This window comes from Papaver somniferum, chromosome 7 (assembly GCF_003573695.1).
Source record: "Papaver somniferum cultivar HN1 chromosome 7, ASM357369v1, whole genome shotgun sequence".
NCBI lineage: Eukaryota > Viridiplantae > Streptophyta > Magnoliopsida > Ranunculales > Papaveraceae > Papaver > Papaver somniferum.
Genome location: NC_039364.1, coordinates 215,192,614 through 215,217,560, shown reverse-complemented (window position 1 = coordinate 215,217,560; position 24,947 = coordinate 215,192,614). Strand labels below are relative to the sequence as shown.

Here is a 24,947-nt window from a genome sequence, read left to right as displayed (position 1 = left end):
CTAAAGTTACGTCGTCTCAGAAACGCGACCGCCTTTCAATTTCCAAAAACCGACCTAATCTATTTAGGAAACAAGAGTTTCATATAATAGAAACTACTGTAAATTAAAACAAAAATATCCTGATTTAGATTCGTTACCTTCTTTCTAATATATCTTCTATATTCGGTATATATATACACAGGTCTTGGCAGAGATCTACATCTACACAGCAGTTTGTTTTCTAGAATCAGGGTTCGTTTATTGATATTTACAGAAAAAGAGAAATCATGGGAAGAAGGAAGATAGATATTGAGAGGATTGTTGATCCAAACAAGAGAATGGTAACTTTTTCTAAAAGAAGAACTGGAATCGTGAACAAAGCTACTCAGCTTCTTAAGTTTTGTACAGATATTGTATTGATTGTATTTTCTCCTGCTGGAAAGCCTTACACTTTCAGTAATTCTTCTTTAGGTGTTTGTGATATCGTTCATCGATTTATCGCCGATCAAACGAAAGACAATAAGAAAATTAAGAATTCTTCGTGTGTTCAACAATGCAGGAAGAAGAATGTTGTTGTTGGAAGTGATCGTGATAGTTTTTGGTGGGATAATATAGACATGGAAAAACTCGATTCCGTGGAAAAGTTAATGTCTGTCAGAAAATCTTTGGCAGTTTTGAAACAAAATTTGACTGCGAGAAAAGAGAAACTTGCATCATCGGCATTATCAGCAGAAGCAGCAGCATCGTCATCTCCCTCTTCAACTATACAAGACTCAATTGTAGAATATACTGCTGCGGAAGAAGCCGCAACAACTTTTGCTCCTACAACCACCAACAAGCACAATGCAGGTTGGAAAGGTCGTGATGAATTGGGTCTCAGTTTTGAGTCGCAGTTCGATGGAAAGGCTACTATGTTGAAGTTGGAGGATGAGGCTGGCGGCAGCGACGAGGAAGTGGAAGGCGGCCCTTCAACAGATTTGGCTTTGTAAATATCTCCAGATACTAATTTTTGATTTTAGAAGGTTTATTTGAATTTTACGATTTTAATATCATAATAAAATTTTGCTTTTTAATCTTTGTAAGATCGGGACAGTCTTTCATCTGTAAGTTCGCTTTTCTAATGAGAGCTAGGCTTCATCTGTATAGGCTGTCAGGGTATAAGGCAAGGCAGTAACGCGCTTCTGCATGAATGTGGCACTTATCATACTATCGTTTCATTGCCATAAAGTTTCTAAGCAAACATTGACAAGATTTACTCAGAACATGTAGTAAAATTGTTGCAAAATAGATGGTTTTTTTCATTGAAGTGTTAATAATGATGGTACAGACAGATGTGATCCGTTTTATACAAATATGTACATTCTAAATAAGAATAGCTAATCCTTCTTCTCTATGAGATATATCGAAGACATTCACCATCCATTGCTTCAATCACCCCATATTAGTTGATATGTGTTCCTGCTAGCAGGTCCACTGATCAGGTTGTTACTCTGCCTCTTCAGCATCTCCTCTTGTGCCTCAACATTACCATCCTTCAATTACGATTACGAAAGACAAGTTAGATTGATAGTTGCAATGAACTCAGATTACAAAAAGAGATAATTATGATCATCCAAACCCCTGTTATCATCATTTTCCAAAAGGTGTTCTTCAATACACATATACTGTTAACTCACATTTTTCATACTTAATATTCAAACATATGGCAGTAGATTCTTGATCGAAGAGAAGCATCAAGAAGAGAAAATAGGATGAGCACTCACAAGGAGAGAGTATGCACGAGCGAGGGACACAACTGTTGGGTACAAATCGAGAACACTGAGAGCAATCTCTTCAGTAACCTGAGGGACCTGCATCAGTGTAATAGAAGTCATTATAAGTCACTCTATGAACTAGAATTGTACAATTGTACCAAGACCAGAAAGACAAAATCAATAAAGTAAAAAACCATAGGCGGCGTATATAGACAGAATAACGAATCACACAGAAAAATTCAACTAAACAAAATAAAGATAAAAAAAGCTTAGTAATGAAGGGAGACCAGCCCATATCTCCCAAAAGCCACGACAGATAGGAAAGACCACACTGAGCCCTTCCCTTCATAGCCCAGGAATCCAGTCAATAAGCAGGCTTCAAGTCAGCAAGGGGAGGATGCTCCTGCATCATATTCCCCGCCTAAGAAGCCTCACTCGAGATTCGTTGCTCCGACACAACATAATGAAAGAATCAAAAAGCCATGACCAGATCAATCGCTTTATTCCAAAGTCCAGGGGTCCGGTTAGTCGAATACAGTTAACATCGTAAAGATGCTCCTGCATCACATCCTGGGGGAAGAAGAAAGATAAGATTTCTTCTGGTCCAGAATGTACATGTTCTAGAGTCTACACTTCTACATGTGTCAGTGAAAGGAGTAAAACCTGCATGAGTTGGATAGCGAATACGTCACTGACTGTTACTTTCTCGAGATCTTCACACTTCTTAATGAATTCATTATAAGGAAGGCAAGTTCCACTGTTTTCTATCATGTCATCGCAAACTTTCTCCATGTAATATTGAGCTATTGCTTGTGTAAGATAACCATATCTTCTTAGGGTGTCCCCCAAGCCAGTCGTTCGGTGAACATCAAAACCTTCCAGAATTTCCGTTGTGAAACAACTGCGAGCAATACAAGAACTCATTCATCAAAAAATTGTTGAAACAAAAAATTGCAACAGGATCCCATTTTGGTATGTTCAGTCAGAGAAAGCTGGTAACTCTTATAATTGAAGTTTAACAAATGTGATTATGCATAAAAGATTTGCCATAGACAGGTGAAGAGATCACGCCAATTTATATAACCAGTGAAACCAACGCGTGATAAACAAACTAATTAACAATCCCATATTGATGCAACTACCCTTAAAAAACCCCAAATCCATTGAAATGTACCAGTCCAATGTACAAGTCTGTAATTAAGACATGCTCTTTCAATCATGCTTGGTACCTTTAGCTTACATCACTAATGTCGAGAATTCCCTGTAACCTTTTTGAAGAGGGATCAAGATAGTTGTAAGAAATAGCATCTGGTTTGTGTTCTTTAAATAGAAAACGAAGACAGAATCAAGAAAGCCACCTCGACTGAGATGTATCTTTGTTTCCAAAACGATAACTAAGCTCTGGCCTACTAATTTTGGTAGCAATTGTAACTTAGCTCTATACCTTGACAATATTAAAACAAAAGAAAGATAACAGACAGGGGTCTACTTCTATGTGTTAATGATTCATGCTTTTGTATCACATGCATATTTAGAAACTACAATTACTTATACTTAATTCCACAGCACCGTAACATTCCGATAAACAAGAAAGCTTACAGTTCAATCAACACTCTGCCACTTGCAGTAGTCAGTCAAGATAGAGGGGAAAAGGGTAATACAACAATCAGTGGAACTATCTTACACCTTCCCTGAGCACATTATACTACTAATCAATCAAATTCGTCTATATAATAATCTACTGAACAGTCTCAATAAATAGAAACACAGTATATCAAAAGCCGCAAGCTGTAAACCGTACAAAAAATTGATAAACACTTACGCTGTTTTGATGGCTTCAGATGCTTCGATAAGATTTGGATCGCCTTCCACAAGATATATAAGTTTTTTAATTCCACATCTCTATAAAAAAAAACTTTTACATGTCAAATTAAAAAGTAATAACAATAGAACCAAACTTTGATAATGCAAAAATAGAGAGCTAACTATATATGGATTGAAATATGAACAATAGTTACACTCTTAAACAACACAGGTCACCTCAGTCATTCTGACATTAGAAATAAAGAGCTCAAAGATATGCAACAGCCAACAGGAGAAAGGTTTGTCGTCAGTTGGGTGATAATCATAATTATCATATCTTAGGGCCTCATACAGCATGGTTCAAAATTCTTTATTTGTTGAAACTCATAAGCTAACAGATACAAATAAGAACTCAAGCCTGCTATTTTTTAAACTCCGCTCCCACAAACAAAATATAATTACAAATACAAATATAATTTATTTGTTGACCAATGGCTAACTTCAGAGAGTAGAAAATTGAACGAACTTTCTCATATAACCGAACTTATCAAACTTTAAGCAACTAGTCTAACACCATGAAGGTTGTAAAGCTACATTTTAGTTGTTTTATTAATTGAAAGATGTTCAGTTTAGTTGTAACTCAGCAATCAATATGTGACTGGCTATCAAAAATTTGTACCATCCGATTTCCAGTACCATAATTCTTATAATAGCTGCAGTTATTTGTTGTCTTCAATATGTAAAAAATCTACAATGTTTATCACTGTATCTGCAAAATATGTAAGGTTATGCAGGACTTCTGTTAACTACAGCTGCAGTTCTACTATTGTCTTCGTCTATATTGCAGGATGTAATGGACATTTGAAGTATCACACTGACATGAATAATGCGCTAGGCTAAGAAACCACTTTGGAAATTTTCCCAAAATACAAACTAATACTCTGGAAAACGTCATTTTTCTTCTTCTTTTTTGATAATAATGAATAAGATTGACTTTCAAAAGACCAAAACAAAGTACTTGTAATCATCACTGAAGGTATTCCAAAATGTACTACGACCATCAGCAGCAACACGTAAATACCGACTCCACAAAAGAAAAAGGCACCCATTATTCAAGTAAGGATTAATACCAGAAGCCTCAGTTTCTGATCTTTATAACGACTGTCTCTGATTGACATGCGTAAATCATCAACTTCCTTCCTCTCAACGATAAAGTCAAGGACAAATTCATTTTCAAGGTGCTTATTCCGAGCTATCCATATTGCATCACCAACAGGTAAGCGTCTAACCTGAAGTAGTATCATACACGAAAACATCATCAGCGACAACCGAAGCAAATTGTCCAATGTAGTAGATACCAACTACAGAAAGTGAACAAACATTTTTACATATTGGCGTACAACAAAATAGTCGGACAGATAAACACTATAAAGAATGGTAAATTCCCTCGTGAAAAACTTAAAAAGACTGACAATGACAAGAAAAAAATATCCAAAAGGTGACAGAAGCAAAAATGCAAAATGAATTTAGGTCAAGCTGCACCATACTAATAATGAAGACCCATAACTTACTAGTGGCAGATGCGGCATTCTTATTGATATTCAGGTGGACAAGCACGGTTTTAATGAAGTATTCGAACAGTTTGATCCAATAAATTTTCTTTGAATATCATAAAACAGATATCATTAGAGTAACTCAATACACTTGTGAATGCTGATGACTATTGACTAAATTATGCTCTTGAATGAATAAAAGATATCTGGGTGTGTGCGTTTGTGCTTGCTCTATATTTGCTTAAAAATGTGTATCTCCATTCCACGTAACATACCAAGTATCAGCTGGTTAAGTTTTGTTAACATATTCTAGTCCACTTATCCTAAACTATGCAAGTATGCACACGCCTCCGAGTCCTTGTGATAACGGACATACATATGTTTTACTTAGATTAATATCCAATTCACCACATGCACACTGTCCCAAATTAATCTACCAAATCCATGTACATATTCTTTACTTTTCATCTAGCTAGCAAAGCAAGTACGAAAACTCATTAGACATTTAAGAAAGTTCAAACTGACAGAAGGTTTTTAAATATTAACATCTGTATAAGAAACTTTCAGTCAACCTGAGCCTGAAGTTTATCGTGACTAACCACTACTTTAATTTTGAACTCAGAGCCTATATTCTGAATAATCTTTTTCGACCTAGCCCTGCAAATCACGGTAAGAGGAAAAGAGTCATATATATACATGCAAATTTAACTCATATACACTGTAATTGCAACAGACAAAGTGTGCAGAATAAACACTATCAAACTGACCCATTTTTACTCTTAGCAAAATGCTCTCGATCATCCAATATCAAGATCACATTATAAACATCCTTAAATCTCTCCCCAAATTTTAGAGGAGGCATCATTAGAGCATTCATATTAGCATCACGACCACCAAAACTGAATGGTTTCTGCAATTAAACAAATTAGTATCTTTAGGGAGAAATCAGTCAACAATAAGTCATATGGAAACAAGTACATATCTAATTGACTGATCTCAACATGTATATTACTCCTTTACACATACAGAAGATGAGCAAGCTTGTAAGGCTAATCTACTCGGTGCTGAATCAACGCGGCATGAATAATCTGGAACACGTGCTACACCTGCACAAGAATATCTCGTTTGATTATTTCCACCTAGGCAGGATTCTAACTGACCGTAAAGTGGCAGCTACAGCCATATGAATCTTTTAGCAGATAAGTGTTTTTTAACTTCATTAGAACTATGACTGAAACATACCCATATCTTCAACAATGCAGGTGCTGGAGGATGGACGGGAAACCTTTCCCATGGTCTGCCTACACTCTGAGAGCAACTCATCCAATCTGCCATTCTACAAAATGAAAGATAAGGAATCAAAACGTTTACAAGGTATTCAGGTAACAACTTGAGCACTCAGACAAACACTGAAGTTAAGTACAAAACATAGGTATTTGTCTACAAGAAGAAAATGACATTTAGCATAGGTTTAAAAGAATATTAGAACATGGATAAGAAAAAGACACAAACAAAACGTCTTAGGCAGTCGAAACAGATGATCCAGCAAATCCAGCATCCAAAATTCCAAATCCTACATAGATGACCAAAATAAAGTTTACCAATTGATTTCTTAGAAAAAAGTTTACCTTCTTGAAAACTTCGTCTATGCCAATTGATTTCTCTTGACTGCTTGAATCCCATTTAACTGCTTCATCAGACAATTTACTATGCCCAATTTCTAAATCCGATGCATCTGGGACATTTTTGCGAGATTCTATTTTGGATGTGCCCAAATCATTGCAATCAACCGAACATCTAGACAAAGGGATGGTTTTTGATAGGCACTCACGGGAAGCTTCCACACCTTCCTGGGTTAACATGTACCTAGACAGAAGGGAAAGTAAAGAGCATTTAGGGAAAGCAAAAAAACAACCAGAGGTTGCTCATTTTACTTTCGATCTTGTATACTGCAGATAAATAGATTGAAGTTTCTTCTTATATGTTGAATCTATCAGCCATAACCAATCTTAACAAATTTCAAACCTTCATATGAACACCAAGGATCATGCCATTTCAAGTTTCCGAAACTCTTAAGACGTAAATTGGAATTGTGGATTAATAGAAGTCTGAGACCCGCAAAATGTCAAAAACGAGAGATAACTGAAATTGCAGACTCAGTTTCAGAGTAATAAGTATTGTAATTCATTTTAATGAAAGTTTAGTAAATTCCTCCAGACAAGATAGAAAGACAATTCGGAACTCTAGCAAACATGTACAAGTACAGATCAGATTGAAAACAAACTCTGCCGATAACAAGTAAGAAAAAGGCAAAGGTGAGACTTCATACTTCGCTGGATTACTCGACTTGACAATTAATCCTCTTTTTATCAAGCCCCCCATGGCGCTCCATCCAGTATACCACTCATTACCTGAATTTCCACCTTGAATAGGTTTGCCTTTTCCCCTCTCTGGCCTACAAGTCAAGTAAACCATTTATTTCCAACCAAACCTAATTCAAGTTTCAAACAACAAACAGATAACACCAATACGTTACTACATACATAGTCGGCGTCCTTGACAGTCCACTGGCCTCAGCGGCATCAATAAGTTCTTGTTTCTTCATGAATTGAGTACCTGTTCCATCTGAAGTTCCTCTGACACATACGAAAAATCATTCAAGGGAACCATTGTAACACAAGTTTACAACAGAACAAACAACCAAATAAACATAAGAATATCAAATAAAATGAGACCTTTGGTACTTACTTATAAAGGGTAATCAATAGTGCATAAGCCACGGAATTCTTTAGCGGTAAATAACGCCTTTTTCCTTTACTTGTCTTTCCTAAAGTTTTACACACAAACCATGAACACATTTTAAACAAAGCCCAGCACTTGGAAACACTAATGCCATGAGTAGAGAAACAAAAAATGTATAGTAATTAATCAAAAAAATATACCTTTCTGGGGGGAACGCTCTTCAGGCTCAACAGACACCGAATCCGTCTTGAAAAAATCTTGACAGAGTTTCAACATCCAGTGCCCCACACCCCTAAAATTACAATGCAACACAATTACATTATACCAGTAAATCAAGAATGAAAAAGAAACTAATCTGTAAAAAAACACTGTGAATGTAGTTTATCTTTTTGAATTCCGATAGGGTTTTGACAGGAGTTTTGGTGTCGCAAAGATTTTTGTATGCTTTGTAAATTGTAGAATCGATATTATCAGAGATCCCTTTAGGTGTTTCCGCCATTTCTTGCCTCTTCTTTTCAATGAATAGCACAAGTTGTTCGTTTTCAGAACAAAGAATCTGTTTTTCAACCCAGTGATCCATCACCGGTAAAACCCTAAAAGAAGTGCAGTCAAGAGTGAGAGAAGAGAGTGGTTACTGGTTCAATCAATATGGAAGAGAAGAGAAGAGAAGAGAAGAGAAGCGAAGATAGGAGAGAGATTGTGAGAGAGATAAAGAGTAATTTGAATTTTGAACCAACAGTCGCTTTTCGCCTGAAATCGGACCCCCCCACCACACACACACCATTGGTTTCCCCCATTAGGTGTCAAATTTTCATCCATTGATCTCCTGGATTGATCAGCAGGGGCCTTTTTGTGTGTTATTAGGTTACAACCACCACTGTATTTTGGTATATTTGGCAAGTCTCATATATTTCAAGATTTGACTAAATCTTGGATATTTGTTAGTTTTGGTATATTTATTATGAGGATAATTAGTTTTTTTATTAGACTTATCTTGTTTAATGAGAATTATATATTCTTTAGGAATGTTCTAGATGTCTAGGTTTAATCTTTGGAGCTATAAATAGCCATTTCCTTTATCTTTGTATTTAGCTTGGATTAGCTCGTTTAATGAAACTATTATTTGGTTTATAACCTGTTATGTCTCTTTGAGAGTTTGATCATTGTTGATCGTTTATCGTCGCTTTGCTCCTGGATTGGAGTTGCTTATCTTCTTTTGGGTCCTATTACCGGAGTGGATTCTCCGCTTGTCGATTGTTTTTCTAAATCGTTTCCGCTGTGCTATATCATTATGAGACCCATAGCAAATATACCCTTTTGAACTTTACAAATACCCCTAAACATAATACATTACTAAAATACCCTCTTTTGTGTAATGTATATACAAAATCATTACCACTAACCACTATTCAACAAAAAAAAAACAAACAAAATAAGAAAACCTCTACTGTCCTCCGTCACCACTGTCCACCACCACCAACGATCACCACAACCACCACCGCTAACCACCACCACTGTCCACGACCGCCAACTGCCACCATCGCCCACGACGACGACCACCGCCGCCAACCACCACCACCTCCAACCGCCACCACTGTCCACCACCACCACCGCCAACCAGCACCACTGTCCACCACCTTCGCCGCCCACCACAACCACCACCACTGCCGCCGCCAACCACCACCGCCAACTACCACCACCGACAACCAGCACCACTATACACCACCGACAACCACCACCACCACTTTCATCCATGGCCACCAATCACCACCAGCAACCACCAACTCCACCGCCATCATCTAGAGGCAACTTGCTGAAAGTTGTCTCCAAATCTGGAGGCAACTTGCTGAAGTTGTCTTCAATAATGGAGGCAACTATCTCAAGTTGTCTCCACATATGGAAGCAACAGGACAAGTTGTCTCCAACTTATGAAAAGTATACACAAAAAATGAACCCGGCGTGAGTCGAACACGCATCATCTGACGTGGAGTCAGTTGTGCTACCGTTGCACCACAGGTTTGTTAATGCAAAATGACATACAAAACCACATCCAAATAGATATACTACAACTACTAATGTATAAAACTACATAGATGTTCATGGTATGTAACATATACATACCTAGTAGTTTGCGCGCATCCAACACAAGTTCATATTGTCTCTCGCAATTACCCCCACCACAACTCAAACCACCACCAGACAACACCATATCCTCCATCTCTGTTACTGCAACTCATATTGAGTTCCTGCTGAACTTCCCAAGCATTTATTTATCCTCTTGACTTTAAAGCATGAGCATCAGCAGCACAACCATCATCAGCAACTCAACACAACAGCTACTCTAAGATATATTTATAAGATAATTTCATATGAATGAATGGGCCCAAAAACATAACCAAGTTGCCTCCAAACTGGAATCAACTAGCTCAAGTTTCCTCCAATCTGGAATCAACTAGCTCAAGTTTCCTTCAAAAGTGAAAGAAACTTTCTCAAGTTGTCTCCAAAAAAAGGGAGCAACTAGCTCAAGTTGTCTCCAATTGCAGAAGCAACTTGGTCAAGTTGTACCTTATAAAGAAAATACTTTACAAAGAAAAAGAGGATCCATACCTCAACAAACTGGCATAAAAACTCAATGCTTCAATATACCTTACAATTAAATAGACTCACCAAATTCAAGTAGGAATCCTTAACTGTAACAACATTTTTCTGTAAAAATATTGACTAAAGATAGACCTTAGATCTTCGGAACATCCGAGCAACAAGATGAATGGTACCAATACTCCTGCACACCTTTCATGAGACAGCAAAATGTATTAAAATACTCATAATTATCAAATGTTTATACCGAATATATCAACAATCCAGTCATATATACTATTTGCATATTGAATATGAAAACGATAGACCTAATTCCAATGTAGACAATAAGGATTTTCCTACTAATCTGCGGGACATCCATTTTAACTGCCAATATTTCGACTGTACTTATTCATTTTCTAATGCACCACGATTTTCATAGAAACATGTTACACTAAAGTAACCACAACAATAAAAGGCTCTAATTGCAACAGGAGCCATGTTCAATCCTTATGCCCAATCAAAGCTTAAATCAATAAAACCAACATAGCAATCAATGGTTTATCATAAAATAGACTCAAGTTTTCTTATGCATTAAGGAATGAGAGGAAGATAACATCATAATAATACATTGAAACATGAAAGACTCCAATAAATATGGTACATGTACGTAGGCTTAACAAGGAATGTCATACTACTATACGTTTAAATCTCTTATTTCATGACGGCGTATCAATTACTGGGGACAGTTGTGCTCTTCTTCCGCCACCACTAGCCTACCATATCCCCCACCCATTCTAACTTTTTCCGTAACCACCCACTAGTATCACATGCAATATATATCATTTTAACAAACTTAAGTATAAATTTGTACACAGTAACAAGCAGAATTACTTCATGCAATATATATCATTTTACCAGCACTGGTAAGACTTCATGAAAGACTTCTTAAATAAATTCAATTTTTATATTACATATCCAACAAAAGTGCTTTCATAAATAACTTCTTATCTAGATGAAGGAACTACAAAAATGTCAACATCTACGGAATATCTAGATCATGCTTAATTTTGAATCCGATTTAATTTCTTACTATTAGTCCACAAATCAAGTCACTTTTCATATGAGCAGGCAAATTAAGGTTTCTAAAGTTAACATATAAATGAGTAAAATACTAAATTCAATCAAGCATTTTTTTAAAGTAATTAAAAACCCCTAATCTGAAATATGAAAACAAAAACAGAAATACCTCCTCCACTGTCGCTGCCACCACCACCGCCGCATCATTGTTCTTACTCCTTGAGCTTCTAATAGTACCCCAAGGAATTTATTTGAGAAACCCTAAATTACTTTTGTGTTTGATTCGATATTTCCACATAGTTTCAAATAATCCTTCTCCACTATCACCACTGCCACCACCTATTTCAATATCAATTTCTTCTAAAAGCACCGTAATAATGTTTGTCACTTTTTTAGATCGAGCAATCAAATTGACAAGACTGTATGTTCAAAGTATCCAACAAAAATCAAAATCACAACTAGTTACCACACTACCATCAGTAACTCGAACCCCTAACCCTAGATTTATCAATTCAACCATTGTTACCACCACTGCCACCACCAAAAATTAAAATAGAGAAATAGAATGCATAATTGAAAACATTAATCTCTCTCAAACTCCAAAATCTTAGTCAAATATTCATTATAATCAAAGAAGAGAAACTTTTCCGACGGGGAAGAATATGATGGTAGTAATAGAGTTTTATTGGATCTGAAACATAACAAAATATGATCGTATCGAAGAAGATGGTGTTGGTTTTGGTGGTAGTGGTGGCGATGGTGGCGGTAGATTCGGTGGTGGTATATAGTTATGGTGGTGGTGGTAGCAGAAGTGGTCGAAAGAAGGAGAGGAGAAAGAAAAATGAAAATGAAATAAACAATCTCAGATCCAGCTTATCATTTGGGAGGGTGAATTTGGAATTAATAATTCCTTTGAGGAGGTGAGGGGTATTATTATAAGTGCTAAGGGTAATTGTGGAGGCTTCTTAAAATTAGGGGTATATATAATATTCCCACTTTTATTATAGCGTGTTTGGATACCGAAATATGTATTATTTTGCTTCACAAACTCGTTCGTATCTAAACGTCACTGTGAAATCGTATACCCAAACTAACTTCTGATTTTTCTGCTTTTAAAAGTCAAACAATTTCTGGAAAAACATCCAAATAGGCTATTAGGTGAATCACTATAGTGCGGATTTTTCTTGACTTTGGTCAGGGCCATAAAAGTATCCAGTGCCGGGCCTGAGGGGGTCCAAGAGGTGCGATGCACATGGCCCATATCAAGACAAGGCCTTTTGTCAAGTGCATAAATTAAGCCCAGTTATCTCACTTATGTAAATTAGGCAACGTCTTCTTTTTATTCTTTTTTTCTTCCTCTATTCAGTCGATCTGTTGGTGGAAAACCTAACCAACCCAGCCAACCCCACTTTTTTCTCAAACAAAACCTAACCAATCCAACCCCATTCTTAATCTTATGTTCGGATAACAGATCGGCCGATAACCAACTTACATATGCTGACCAACTTCTTTATCACATTCCATCAATTAATAGTTGATACTTATAATGAATTCTGACTTCTATTGCTATTGTACTTCCACTCTAAACTGAACTTTTAGTTTTTTCTTCATTGTCATTGTCATCTACTTCAAAATGGGTGACAAGGTCCATATCTGGTATATTCACTTAACAAAATTTTTACCTTTTAATTTTGTATCTTGCTTAATTATTTGACATCCTATTCCTTTTGCTTTTACGTTGCTTGATACCAATTCCTTTGGAACGTCAAACATAAGTCTCCTATCAAAGATGAAAGACGGTGTGTAGCTATGAAAAGGGTTATAGTGGTAGAGTAACGGGACATCGGAACTGGTTCCATAAGATGTTTATCTGGAACATGCTTATGTAATTAGAAAATATTTTGGAGCTCTAACATATCTTACCTCTTTGCAATTTTACACCAGAAAAGAGTGACAAAACTTGAAATATGTGGGGTTCGTTTTGTTTCTCCAAGTGGTTTTGAACAAATACTTAGTATAGTTCCTAAAGCTTTATACTTTTCTAGATGAAAGGTAACTCAGCTTTTCTATACTCGAAAAACTATTATGTTATAACCTTGTGATGATTTACTAAAAAATAAGAAAGCAGGCTATCGGACAAGATACTAATGATTGGTGTGTGAATGTAGAAGTCGGTATGTGCGAAGAGCTGAAGGAAATTTTGTATGTCTTGAAGTTAAAGATCTAAGTGTCGCTTTTTCGTATCTAAAAGTCATTGTGAAATTGTATACCCAAACTAACTTATGATTTTTCTGCTTTTAGAAGTCAAAAAACTTCAAGAGCGACATCCAAATACGTTATTAGGTGAATCACTATGGTGCGGCTTTTTCTTAACTTTGGTTAGGTCCATAAAAGTATCCAGATCCAGGCCTGAGGGGCGCAGGAGGTGTGACGCACATGGACCATCTCAGGACAAGGCCTTTTGTCAAGCGCAGAAATTAAGCTCAATTATCTCACTTATGTAAATTAGGCCATGTCTTCTTTTTATTTTTATTTCTTCCTCTATTCAGTCAATATGTTGGTAAAAAAATTTCTTAAAATTCCCCGAATTTTTCTCAAACAAAACCTAACCAACCTAACCCCAACCCCACTTTTAATCTTTTGTTCGGATAACCGATAAGACTAATCGATCACTTTTATTCAGTGATGTAAGCTAACAATTAATACTCTCCTCCTCCTCTTTCAAAAATTCAAGGTAATCTATTTTTTTTAATGAAAATGTAAGACTAGTAATGGAATTTTAATTTTGTTATTAATTATAATCTAATTTTTCTTTGATGATCTTTTGAATGGTATATATACATGTTTGATGTTAATCTTCTTAACTCTTCCATTTGTATTTTAGTTTTTCTAATAACTTTAGTCTTTATATGTCTTTCAGGTACAAAAATATTGGTTATTAACTAACTCAAAGCAAGAAGAACTTGAGTCATTTACAAGGATGCATACAATAAATACTAGACAAACAAGTCGACAATCTTTTAATCGTCTTAGTCTCATTTTTATCATTATTATTCGAAATTGTCGGGGTAAAAGACATTTTGACCATAAAAGGCCATGTGATTAAGTTCGCAAGGCCCCTAATACGCACATGATCTGCTTTGAAAGTATCATCCATGATGATATATTGCATTTTTCGAGTTTTGGCTTATATTGACGGATATAGAGTTTCCGTCAAAAAAAAATTGTATATATGTTGTTCAAAAAAATATTAGTTGGATATTTTTAATGGTTTGTTATTATATAAAGAATATAATTAAAATAAAAGTCACGGGATATAATAGTGAAAAAATAGGGGAAAAGACAACGATTGTTGGAAGAGAATAATTATATTAACTAGTAGAAAAACAGAAATTAAATGATAAGTGAAGACCGAAACTAAAACCACACTAAAACTGAATTTCGTAGAGTTCACTCTTTTACAGGTCGTCTATTTGTTGGCTAGTTGATGGACTGATGTATTTCTTTCACTAGCTAAGCCAAAGCTTTTGGCTACATCATAGCCTTGAAATGTGTCAAGGTGCTGTCCTTGGATATAATGTAGTTAAATCCAAGCAAAACAATCCACCATAGTGCTTGGTCTTAGGATAAAATGCTAGAAAACACGCTCAATCTCCCACTTACTCGTCAACGAGTCGTTTATAGGACATAATGAGTGTTTTAGTCTCAAATTGGGCATTCAACACGAACGGTGGTGCTACACCAGGTGATACAGGTATGAAAAAATGTTCATTAAGCTTAGTCATTATATTTCGAGAACTAATTATCAAGATAAACTTGACTCGAAATTCTTGTCTATGTATAATAGTCTAATTAGTTATGCGCCATCGTCTCAAATGATTAAAAAAAAGTGAATATAACTTGAGAAATAGGTGGTTCAGTCTTCACTTACCTTTTTTTGATGAAGTTCTCTAAAAGATTCGGTTGATTTTTTCCTTCAAACGGTAGATTGCAATGATGACTGTCGTGATCCTTTGTTTCTCCACTATATTTTTTTATCCTAGTATAAGACTTAACTAATTGTAGACTAGAAATCAAGATATAGTATTGACAACTAAATTTTAGAACAAGCTTGAGATAACAACACTTGTGAGTTCGACCGAGCAATGCTCTAACATTAATCACTTGACACTAATCCTATAGTCAATCGGTCTTGTACCGTAACTATTATCAAGTGAATATCAAGTTGTTGTATTGTATCTACTTTTTCCATTGACGATCACACTTGGTATCGGACTTATAGGTTAAAATAAAAAACGGGGTGTATTTGGGTACCCTAGTAATTTCAGTTCCCTTCATTATTAACTTCTTGTTTATTACATAGTTTTTCTCTTCTGCAATATGGCAACTCAAAAAATTTGAAGATCGATCTATATAGATTCGTTCTTGTTTATTCCATAATTCTTCTTTTCTGCACTAAGACCACTCAAGAACTTTGAAGATCGATCTATATAGATTCAAGGGATTCAAAATTTGTGGATAAAACTGCTGATTAAGTCAATGTTAACAAACTCCGATTTGTGCGGATATCAATAGTGAAATCAAGTTGTTTTGCAGATGTTATATTGAAGGTTTCGAAGATTGAATACTTTTGATGATCATAGATTTAAGAATCTTGGTTTGATTATCTGCTACTTAATTGATTGGAACAACAAGGAGTTCTTTTTTCAAAAACGCGCGTAACAACCTTGTGGATCACAAATAGTCTACTTTCGCAAACATGAGCCATTATATAATCAAGTAGTTTATGTCGATAAAGATAAAACATGATTATCTGATTCAAGGAGTTTAAGATCTGAATGTAACTTGTGGATTCAAATGGTTCAAATATTAAACAGAAGAACCTTGACTGGAAATATTTATCACCCTTTTTTTGTCATCATACTGAGTTGGAATTATACAATTTTAGTTTATTGTTTGATTGAAGTCCTAAAGGAAATCTTAGTTATTTATAAAACAAAAAGAAGATTCGGTCGTTTGGTTGGAGATCGTGGAGTGATAGTTTTTCCGGCGGATGGTGGAGCAACTCTTGAAGGTAATCACCTCCAAATAAAGGATTTGTGCGTGTACACCAGATTGGTTGTAGGCCCAGAGATACTGAGAAAAGAAAGTAACTAGGTGTAACGACCCGAGTTCCAGACCAGGATCAAACCCGTAGGGAGATCCGAATTCGAAGCGTTACGGGTTGGAAAGAGACTTAAAATTATATTTTTATGCTAAACATAATTAAATCTTTATATACATGAGTTGCTTCATATGAATTTACTAAACATCTTTAACAACATTTCAATTAAGATTTACATTTCAAGCAATACAATATAATCACTAAGCTACTCATTCTTAGATTTCGCTGCGCCACTCTGATAAATCTGCAAGGATGTCAATCGGGGTGAGATGACAGCTCAATAGAATGCATTCCCAATTCTCCAAAGATGCGGAAACATAATCATTTTATCAAGAAAAAACATATACCAAGAAACACATTACGACTTCAGCAAATCAATGTTATATTCGACAATCACATTACCAATAATGTTTCTAATAAATTATCTTATCTAGATTCCAATCATGTTATCTACCAATAATAAAAGGCCGATCATCAATCAGATGCGTCAAATTAAATAGACAAGTTTCAGAACCCTAATGATATAAGAATTAAACACAAAGAGAAAAGGAATTAAACATTTTACCTCACAATTGCTACAAACTCCTCTTGATTTTTCTTTATCACATTTCTCTAAAAATCTCTAGCTCCATCTTTTTCTTCTTCTCCTAGCCTTATGTTTTCCAACTTATAAAATTTCTTTTCTAAATTATTTTATTTATCTTTTCATTTTCCCTTAATTTTATTTATTATTGATTATTCTATTTCCACCCTAACTTGTAGCCTTTCTAGTTCAATCCACCCACCTAGGCTAAGGCTAAAGAACAACAACCTAACCCACGAGGTTAAATAATCCGGGTATAACCTGGCCCGAAATAGTAGCTAAAAATACAGGGTATTACATTCTACTACCCTTAAAAGAATTTTCGCCCAGAAATTTAGAAAATACGTATAACATAAAAATTCACATAATATAAAATATTATAGTGAACAACACGACATTTTAATCCAGCGGCAAGTAACAATTCTCATGAGTTTCACAAAGTCAACAACTATATATGATGAAGTAACAAATACAACACTCGAATCAGATAACCATGTATAACAACATGCGAAGCAATTTATTTACGGTCTCATTCAAGATCTAAAGCCTAGAGCTCTGATACCAACTTGTAAAACCCCGAGTTCCAGACCAGGATCAAACCCGTATGGAGATCCGAACTCGAAGTATTACGGGTCGGAAAGAGACTTAAAAATTTATTTTATGCTAAACATAATTAAATCTTTATATACATGAGTTGCTTCATATGAATTTACTAAACATCTTTAACAACATTTCAGTTTTTATATTTCAAGCAATACAATATAATCACTAAGCTACTCATTCTTAGCTTTCGCTGCGCCACTCCCATGAATCTGCAAAGATGTCAATTGGGGTGAGATGAAAGCTCAATAGAATGCATTCCCAATTCTCCAAAGATATGCAAACATAATCATTTTATCAAGAAAAAACATATACCAAGAAACACATTACGACTTCAGCGAATCAATGTTATATTCGACAATCACGTTACCAATAATGTTTCTAATAAATTACCTTATTTAGATTCCAATCATATTATCTACCAATAATAAAAGGCCAATCATCAATAAGATGCGTCAATTTTTTTAATTTTTTTGATAAAAAGAGAGATTATATTAATTAAGCAATATAATACAAAAGATCTACAATTTCACTTTTTCTAAACACATTAGATAGACAAATTAAATAGACAAGTTTCAGAACCATAATGATATAAGAATAAACAAATTTGAAAAAAGTATAACAAAGAAACACAAAGAGAAAAGGAATTAAACATTCTACCTCTCAATTGCTACAAACTCCTCTTGATTTTTCTATATCATTCTTCTCTAAAAATCTCTAGCTCCATCTTTTTCTTCTTCTCCTATCCTTATGTTTTCCAACTTATAAAATTTCTTTTCTAAACTATTTTATTTATCTTTTCATTTTCCCTTTATTTTATTTATTATTGATTATTCTATTTCCACCTAACTTGTAGCGTTTTTAGTTCAATCCACCCACCTAGGCTAAGGCTAACGAACAACAACCTAAGCCATGAGGTTAACTAATCTGGATATAACACGACCCGAAATAGTAACTAAAAAAAACAGGGTATTACACTAGGGGTTAGATTATTTTATCTAAACTACACTAGACCGAAGTTGCATATTAGGGTAGAGTGTAGCAGATTAAATATTCTGAGAGAATGAAAACTCGACTAGGTCCCAGAGTTATTCTGCTAAACAGTTTTCCTTAACAAAATCTTGTGTGTTTGTGTTGTTTAGTATATATTTTCGCATTATATTGTTTATCTTTATAATTAACGGAAAAACACTCATATGTTAATTGTTCTTTATTGATTGTTTGGTTTGTTCATTCTCGAACAAAAATTATATCCAATCGAAAAAAACTGGTAGTGTATTTGATACTCTCATTTTAGTGGAGTCATGCAGTTATTCAGATATCTTAGTGGTACTTATAATTTATGTTTGTTGTACTTTAATGAATCCAAACGTAATCTAATTTGAAATGGAAACCTTACATGGATACCATTTCAATGCACACAAACGTCAATTATAGACTAACATTTGTTCACTTATGAAAATATAATTATATCTTATCAGTCAGTAAATCAAACAATCTTTGCTAACTCTGCAATTATTAATTTGGTTCAGAAAATTTTCTGAGTATCTAGAAATTCAACAATTAAGTCGTTTATACATTAATTTGTTAAGGTATGTAATAACCATATTCAAGAATTCTACGGACTTCGTTCAACTAAAAACTCGCCAACGGTATCATATGAAAAAAAAAATGCTCGTTTTTCAAACTAAAAAAGCTTCATCAAAGATGGTCGAATGAAGCATATTACTCCAAAGGGTTTCAACCCACACAATCCATATAATTTTGATAGGATTGAAGTTCAACAAACGCTTTCAAGTAACAATTTAGCAGATTTCTCCGCGAAAGCTTTACTAATATTAACATTCAAGAAATTAATTGGTTATAAAACTGGAACACATATAACTAATTAAAGATATGTAAACCATAGATTTTGTTGAAACACCATCAGGGAAACATCATTATAAAAGGTATTTTTATCGAACCTATCACGTTATACTTTTCTCCTAGATTCGTCAAAGTTTGATCTCACCGAGTTTCACTTGTCATTATTTTTACTAGGTATGCAACATATTTGTGTACAACCATGTTTTGGTTTTTATAAATTTCAGGTTTTACTTTGTTGAGTTTTCCTGACATATTGTGAAGCCTTAACATATAAACTTTCTAGGGATCTAGGGTGAATGTGATGTAGAAACACAGATTAGCTAAGAAATACTCGAGTCCAACCTACAAATAAAGTTTTTTTTTTTTTTTTTTTGTATTAAGAAAAAAGAAAATACAGCAGAATGATCTATAAATCAAGATTTGATTCTCTGGTATTCTACCCATCAACAATATAATGTTTTTCTCCTTCTCCCAAATTTTCGTGTTCTATTTATTATTCGTAACAAAACGTTGATGTATATTCTTTATGATTTTTGTTAGAGGGAGAGTAAAAGTGGATCTGAGGAGAGAAAAAATCGTATTCAACTAGGTAATTAGGACCGGTTCGAACTATTCTTATGAGTCTGACAAAATTAACCTTACAAACACACACGGAATCTTTGCACACTTAAGAAAAACCATTTGACCTAATGTTGGAGCCCTCTTATCTTAAGACTGCTACTATCGCCAATTCGCCATTACCGCCTCATTTTAATAATCAAACGACTCATCAGATGTATCATAATGCAATCAATCGATGATACTTATTAATATATATAGAACCAATTGCACAAGCTCTCTTCGTAATTAATTTCATGAATATATAAGTATTCTAATAGAAAAATCCATTTTATGCCGGTTAGGATTCTTGATTCAATATAGAATCTAAGATTTATACCATCGGTTTGTCATCAGAAATCATCATTTTTGTTTGATGTTATGTTTTCATTGCGTCATAAAGCTTCCGAAGATATTCAAATCATTCTTTTCTATCATTTTAATTACCCTTCAATGGTATTTAGAAGAATCTTTCAAACGATACAAAAATCAATTGAAGGATTTTTTTAATGAGCTTAAAATGGAAAGACAGAGGATCATCAATAAAGAGATCACAATCTCCTGATAAATTGATAAACAACTTGAAAAGAATAAAATACAAATTTTGAACCTGATTTCAAATCTTTCTGTATAATGATAATTAAACTTGCACTCTTAATAAGATCCACCATAATAATGTTGTCTTAAACTTGCACTTGATCCAACCGAACATTTTTAGACTTAATGGTTATGTTTTTTTCTAGCCCAAATTCTTAAGGTTATAAAGACTTTGCTATAGAAATCGTGTGATATTTCTCCACTACCGGTGTTTGGTTGTGGCAGTGGTAATAGCATGATCACATAGTGGTGGTGATGAAATAAGAACCACACGTTTACAAAAAGAAAAAAAATAGTTTTAGGAGCGTGCCAGGAGTTTGTATTTGACTGAGGTTAATATTGTCTAACTCAGGAAAATATTTTGAATCGGTACTAATTACTGAGCCGGATATGGTTTTTTCTCTCCTCGAATCCACTTTTGCTCTTCCTCTAACAAAAATCTTCTTAACTTTTTTTTAATAGACTAATATGTTTGTCACAAAACCGGTCTCGCATATGCAGCCGTGTGAGTATCAAAACTAGAAGTCATATACCATGTGATGATAGACTTAAAACCCACTGTTGAGTTTTCAAATAATTTAATTTTTTTTTGTGTGTGGAATAGGTCACTTGTAGCGCCCCTAAAGCTAGCGGCTGACTCCAAGAGATCAACTAAATAAAGAGGCACTAAGAATCTAAATCATTCACTTAAACATTCAAATAAGAAATCTACTACAAAACTTAACCCAAAAAATAGCCCCGCTCTGAAATATATATACAAAAACTCCTCTCAAATGATACATATTCAATATTGAGTTGATTTACAAATGGAATACAAATATAGAATAAACATAACGGAAACTAACTAACTAACGTAAATAATTCTTCGAAGCTTTCATCGTCACATTCACATCCTGATCTGTCTCTGAAACTGAAAGTGGGAATGAGTGAGCACATCATCCCTAAAAGGGGTGCCCAGTAAGAATAACATTTAACTAAAAAGTAATCATAAGCAAGATTTGGAAAACAATACATGTTTTCCGAAACATTAAACAGTGACCAAGTCACTGAAATAAACATACAAGTATAGGACAAACTCCTTCAAATAATGTATAATATTGATGTCAATTCCACACCGATTACTAATATTGATGCCATTTCCACACCGATTACACATAAAAGCAGTAGGTATAAATGCGAAGGAGCATATCCTATATACCACAAGTGGAAATCATCATTTCCCATAACAATTCAAGCAAATATTACAAGTACTTTACAAATCATGGAAAGATTAACAGAATCAACAGAATTATCATAATGCAATTTAAACAAAGCATCGAATGCACGAACCGACAATGCATGAGTTTGTTAAGCATAAACTTTTGTAAAAGAAAAATAACGGTTACAAAAGAGTCAAATGTATTCCCACCTCTTTTGATGACAAGCGACGCCTACATCGATATCCACGATCCACTGGTTCATTCTTTAAACCGATCGTTGTTAATACCGACTAACTGTTAATCACAGAAATACTCTAAGAGATTAGCCAAAAGGCTCATACAAGGCTCATACAAGTCTAACTAACGGTTCTAAGCCCATTTATGACTTTACACCTTTTTACTTTCTATCTTTAGCATATTAAAGGTTTACTAATTCAATTAGGTTGATTCTATAGTCCACTAGCTAAGTCTTATGAATATCTACAACTTTGTAGAAGAAATCAAAGGCTAAATCATACCATAAGGGTCTAATTCATCAAACTAGTAAAACTAATCCTAAGCCCAAGTCTACTGAACAAGCCCATTACACAAAGTCTGGGCCAACAAGGTCAATTAATGGTCACTGACGGTCAAAGGGTTCAACTAACAGTACACGTCCAGTCAAGGTCAAGTCCTGGTCAATGGTCAAAGTCAGTCAACTGGTCAAGGTCCACTGAATTAAAGTCTGGTCAACTGAGTCAAACCGATTCAGCTCAGTCAAAAGAACTGAGTTAGCTAAGAACAGAATCAGTCAGATAATCTTACTGAGATGACTAACAGGTTGATAATCAAAACATCTATTGCAGTAACTCAAATCAACTCAAATAACTATATAACACAATCACAATTACAAAATCTAATTACCTTAATTTGCAGTTGCAGACTTCACTAAGGCCACTTCCAAGACAACAACACAATCAACTTCATTCCAAACATCACATAAGTACACTCAAGTTCCAACAACTATAACACTACTAACTTCTAGTATGCAATTCAATATACCTTCAAGTCTTGTAATTTCAACAATTTCTTCTTCACAATTACATGACTCCATCTCAATCTAAGCCTGCAAATTCTCACTCACTGAGATCAATTCGTAACACCTACCTCAATCTTAAATCCACTAAACTGTGCCTCCACAACTACTCCCCCAACTCGACACCAACCACCTGAGCCAACCTACAATCTTGATTCAACTACTAACTGCAATGCCACAGCTACAACCAAACTTTAATAACATTTACAGCTCCATTCACTATCCCATTGCCACATTCTTCTCAGTCATACCCATTTCAGTTAACTACCACTGTAGCTCAACGCCACTAGACATACTTGCAATTCATTCACAGATCCTTAGCATCATTAAATAACCACTATCCCAATCATCTTCAACTAAGTTTAACTCCATGAACCCCCCTGTGTTTCACCATCTCAATTCAGACACCTCCAAAACTTCAATCATTCCCTGCACCTCAGCACAACAGCAAGATCTATTCAAACCATAACAACCCCAAAACTGACACAAACACAAACTTCAATTCAAACCACAATTTTTCTTTGCATCAGACCCAATTCATAACCATGTATGAGCTATCTCAACTCTTTTCAATCCAACAACATCCGCATAAACTCAACTTCATCTCCATACTTACCAACCTGCAGTAGAAATTCCTCTTGCAGAACACTAAACATTCATCTATACTTCAATTCCATCATATATTCATCCACATTCACAATTTATAACTCATTATTTGAAATCAATAACTTTACTAAGTTACTGAGAGAGTAATTACCTCAAGATAATTCTATTGCAGCAATTGAATTACTTTCTTCTTTGTCTTGAGCTGATTCAACACCTCATCAGTAAAATTTAAGAACTTCAAGTTATCCATTTCACCTTGATCTTCATAACCACTGCTCAAACCCTAACTATCCAGTTCGAGTTATTCTTTAACTCTAAACCTTAATTCATCACAAACCCATCTCTAATCATACTTCTTGAACCTCAATTTCATCATCTATAACTCTTTTGAGTTCATCTTATATAAGCCTAATTCTCTGGTTAATCAACTCATCACCTCAACTGTTAATTAACACAATACCCATCTTCAAGCATCCCTCTTGTACATCAAGTCCATCTTCTCTGAGTTTAATCTCATGAAACCCTAAATTGAATTTCAATTCAATTTGCAGAAACCCTAATCCTTTGATTTTTTTCCTGAGTCACCTTCATAACTTCAATACAACTACAAAACTTTAATTAAACTTCAACCCAAACAATCTTCATCCATCAGGAACTCAATTCACTAATTAATTCCACGAAACCTCAATCATCTTCATCATTCTGAAAACCTTATCTTCGATTATAACAACATCTCAAAATTCTTCTTCATAATCAACAGAAACAACTCCTCCTCCTCCTTCTTTAATACATCCTCATGATTTAATTCTCCCAAACTCACAGAAGCAGAAGAACGAGAGAAGAAGAAAAACAAGAAGAATGAGAAAGAAGAAGAAAGAAGAAGAAAGAGGAAAAGAGATCGTGTATATCTTCTCGATCTGGAGATAAGGCCGACTCAATTGACGAGTCACCCGCTCGCTTTGACACGTGCAGCCACAAGGATCAAATCCAAGATTACTATTTTACCCTTTGAAAACAAATTGATAATACTCTTCTTCCTAGGGCTGCACAACGGGTAGGGTGGGTAGGATATGGCCTATACCCGCCACCCTACCCGTTTACCGGCGGTTAAGAAAATCTTTACCCGCCACCCTACCCGCCAAATAATGGATAGGGTAGGATACGGTTAAAAA

General features: G+C 34.8%; 1 protein-coding gene, 1 long non-coding RNA gene and 1 pseudogene across 3 annotated transcripts; 1 reads left to right on the top strand and 2 right to left on the bottom strand.

The window, feature by feature from the left end:
- The first annotated feature begins 266 nt into the window (after window positions 1–266).
- Window positions 267–968, top strand: LOC113295928 (agamous-like MADS-box protein AGL29). The gene has a single exon (XM_026544253.1). The coding sequence runs from the start codon at window positions 267–269 to the stop codon at window positions 966–968; it is 702 nt and encodes a 233-aa protein (XP_026400038.1).
- Window positions 969–1,253: 285 nt separating this feature from the next.
- Window positions 1,254–8,550, bottom strand: LOC113299544 (annotated as a pseudogene).
- A 13,065-nt stretch (window positions 8,551–21,615) lies between these two features.
- On the bottom strand, window positions 21,616–24,663 carry LOC113299543. 2 transcript variants are annotated; one of them, XR_003335110.1, is made up of 3 exons: window positions 22,998–24,663; window positions 22,304–22,388; window positions 21,616–21,836 (listed from the first exon to the last, which is right to left on the bottom strand). It is a non-coding gene; the product is annotated as an uncharacterized LOC113299543 (long non-coding RNA). The 2 variants fall into 2 exon arrangements; XR_003335109.1 differs by having other exon boundaries at window positions 21,616–21,805.
- Window positions 24,664–24,947: the final 284 nt, after the last annotated feature.

Bases quoted from the DNA above. Each gene is read 5' to 3' on its own strand.
- LOC113295928 (XM_026544253.1), top strand. From the start codon at position 267: ATGGGAAGAAGGAAGATAGATATTGAGAGGATTGTTGATCCAAACAAG.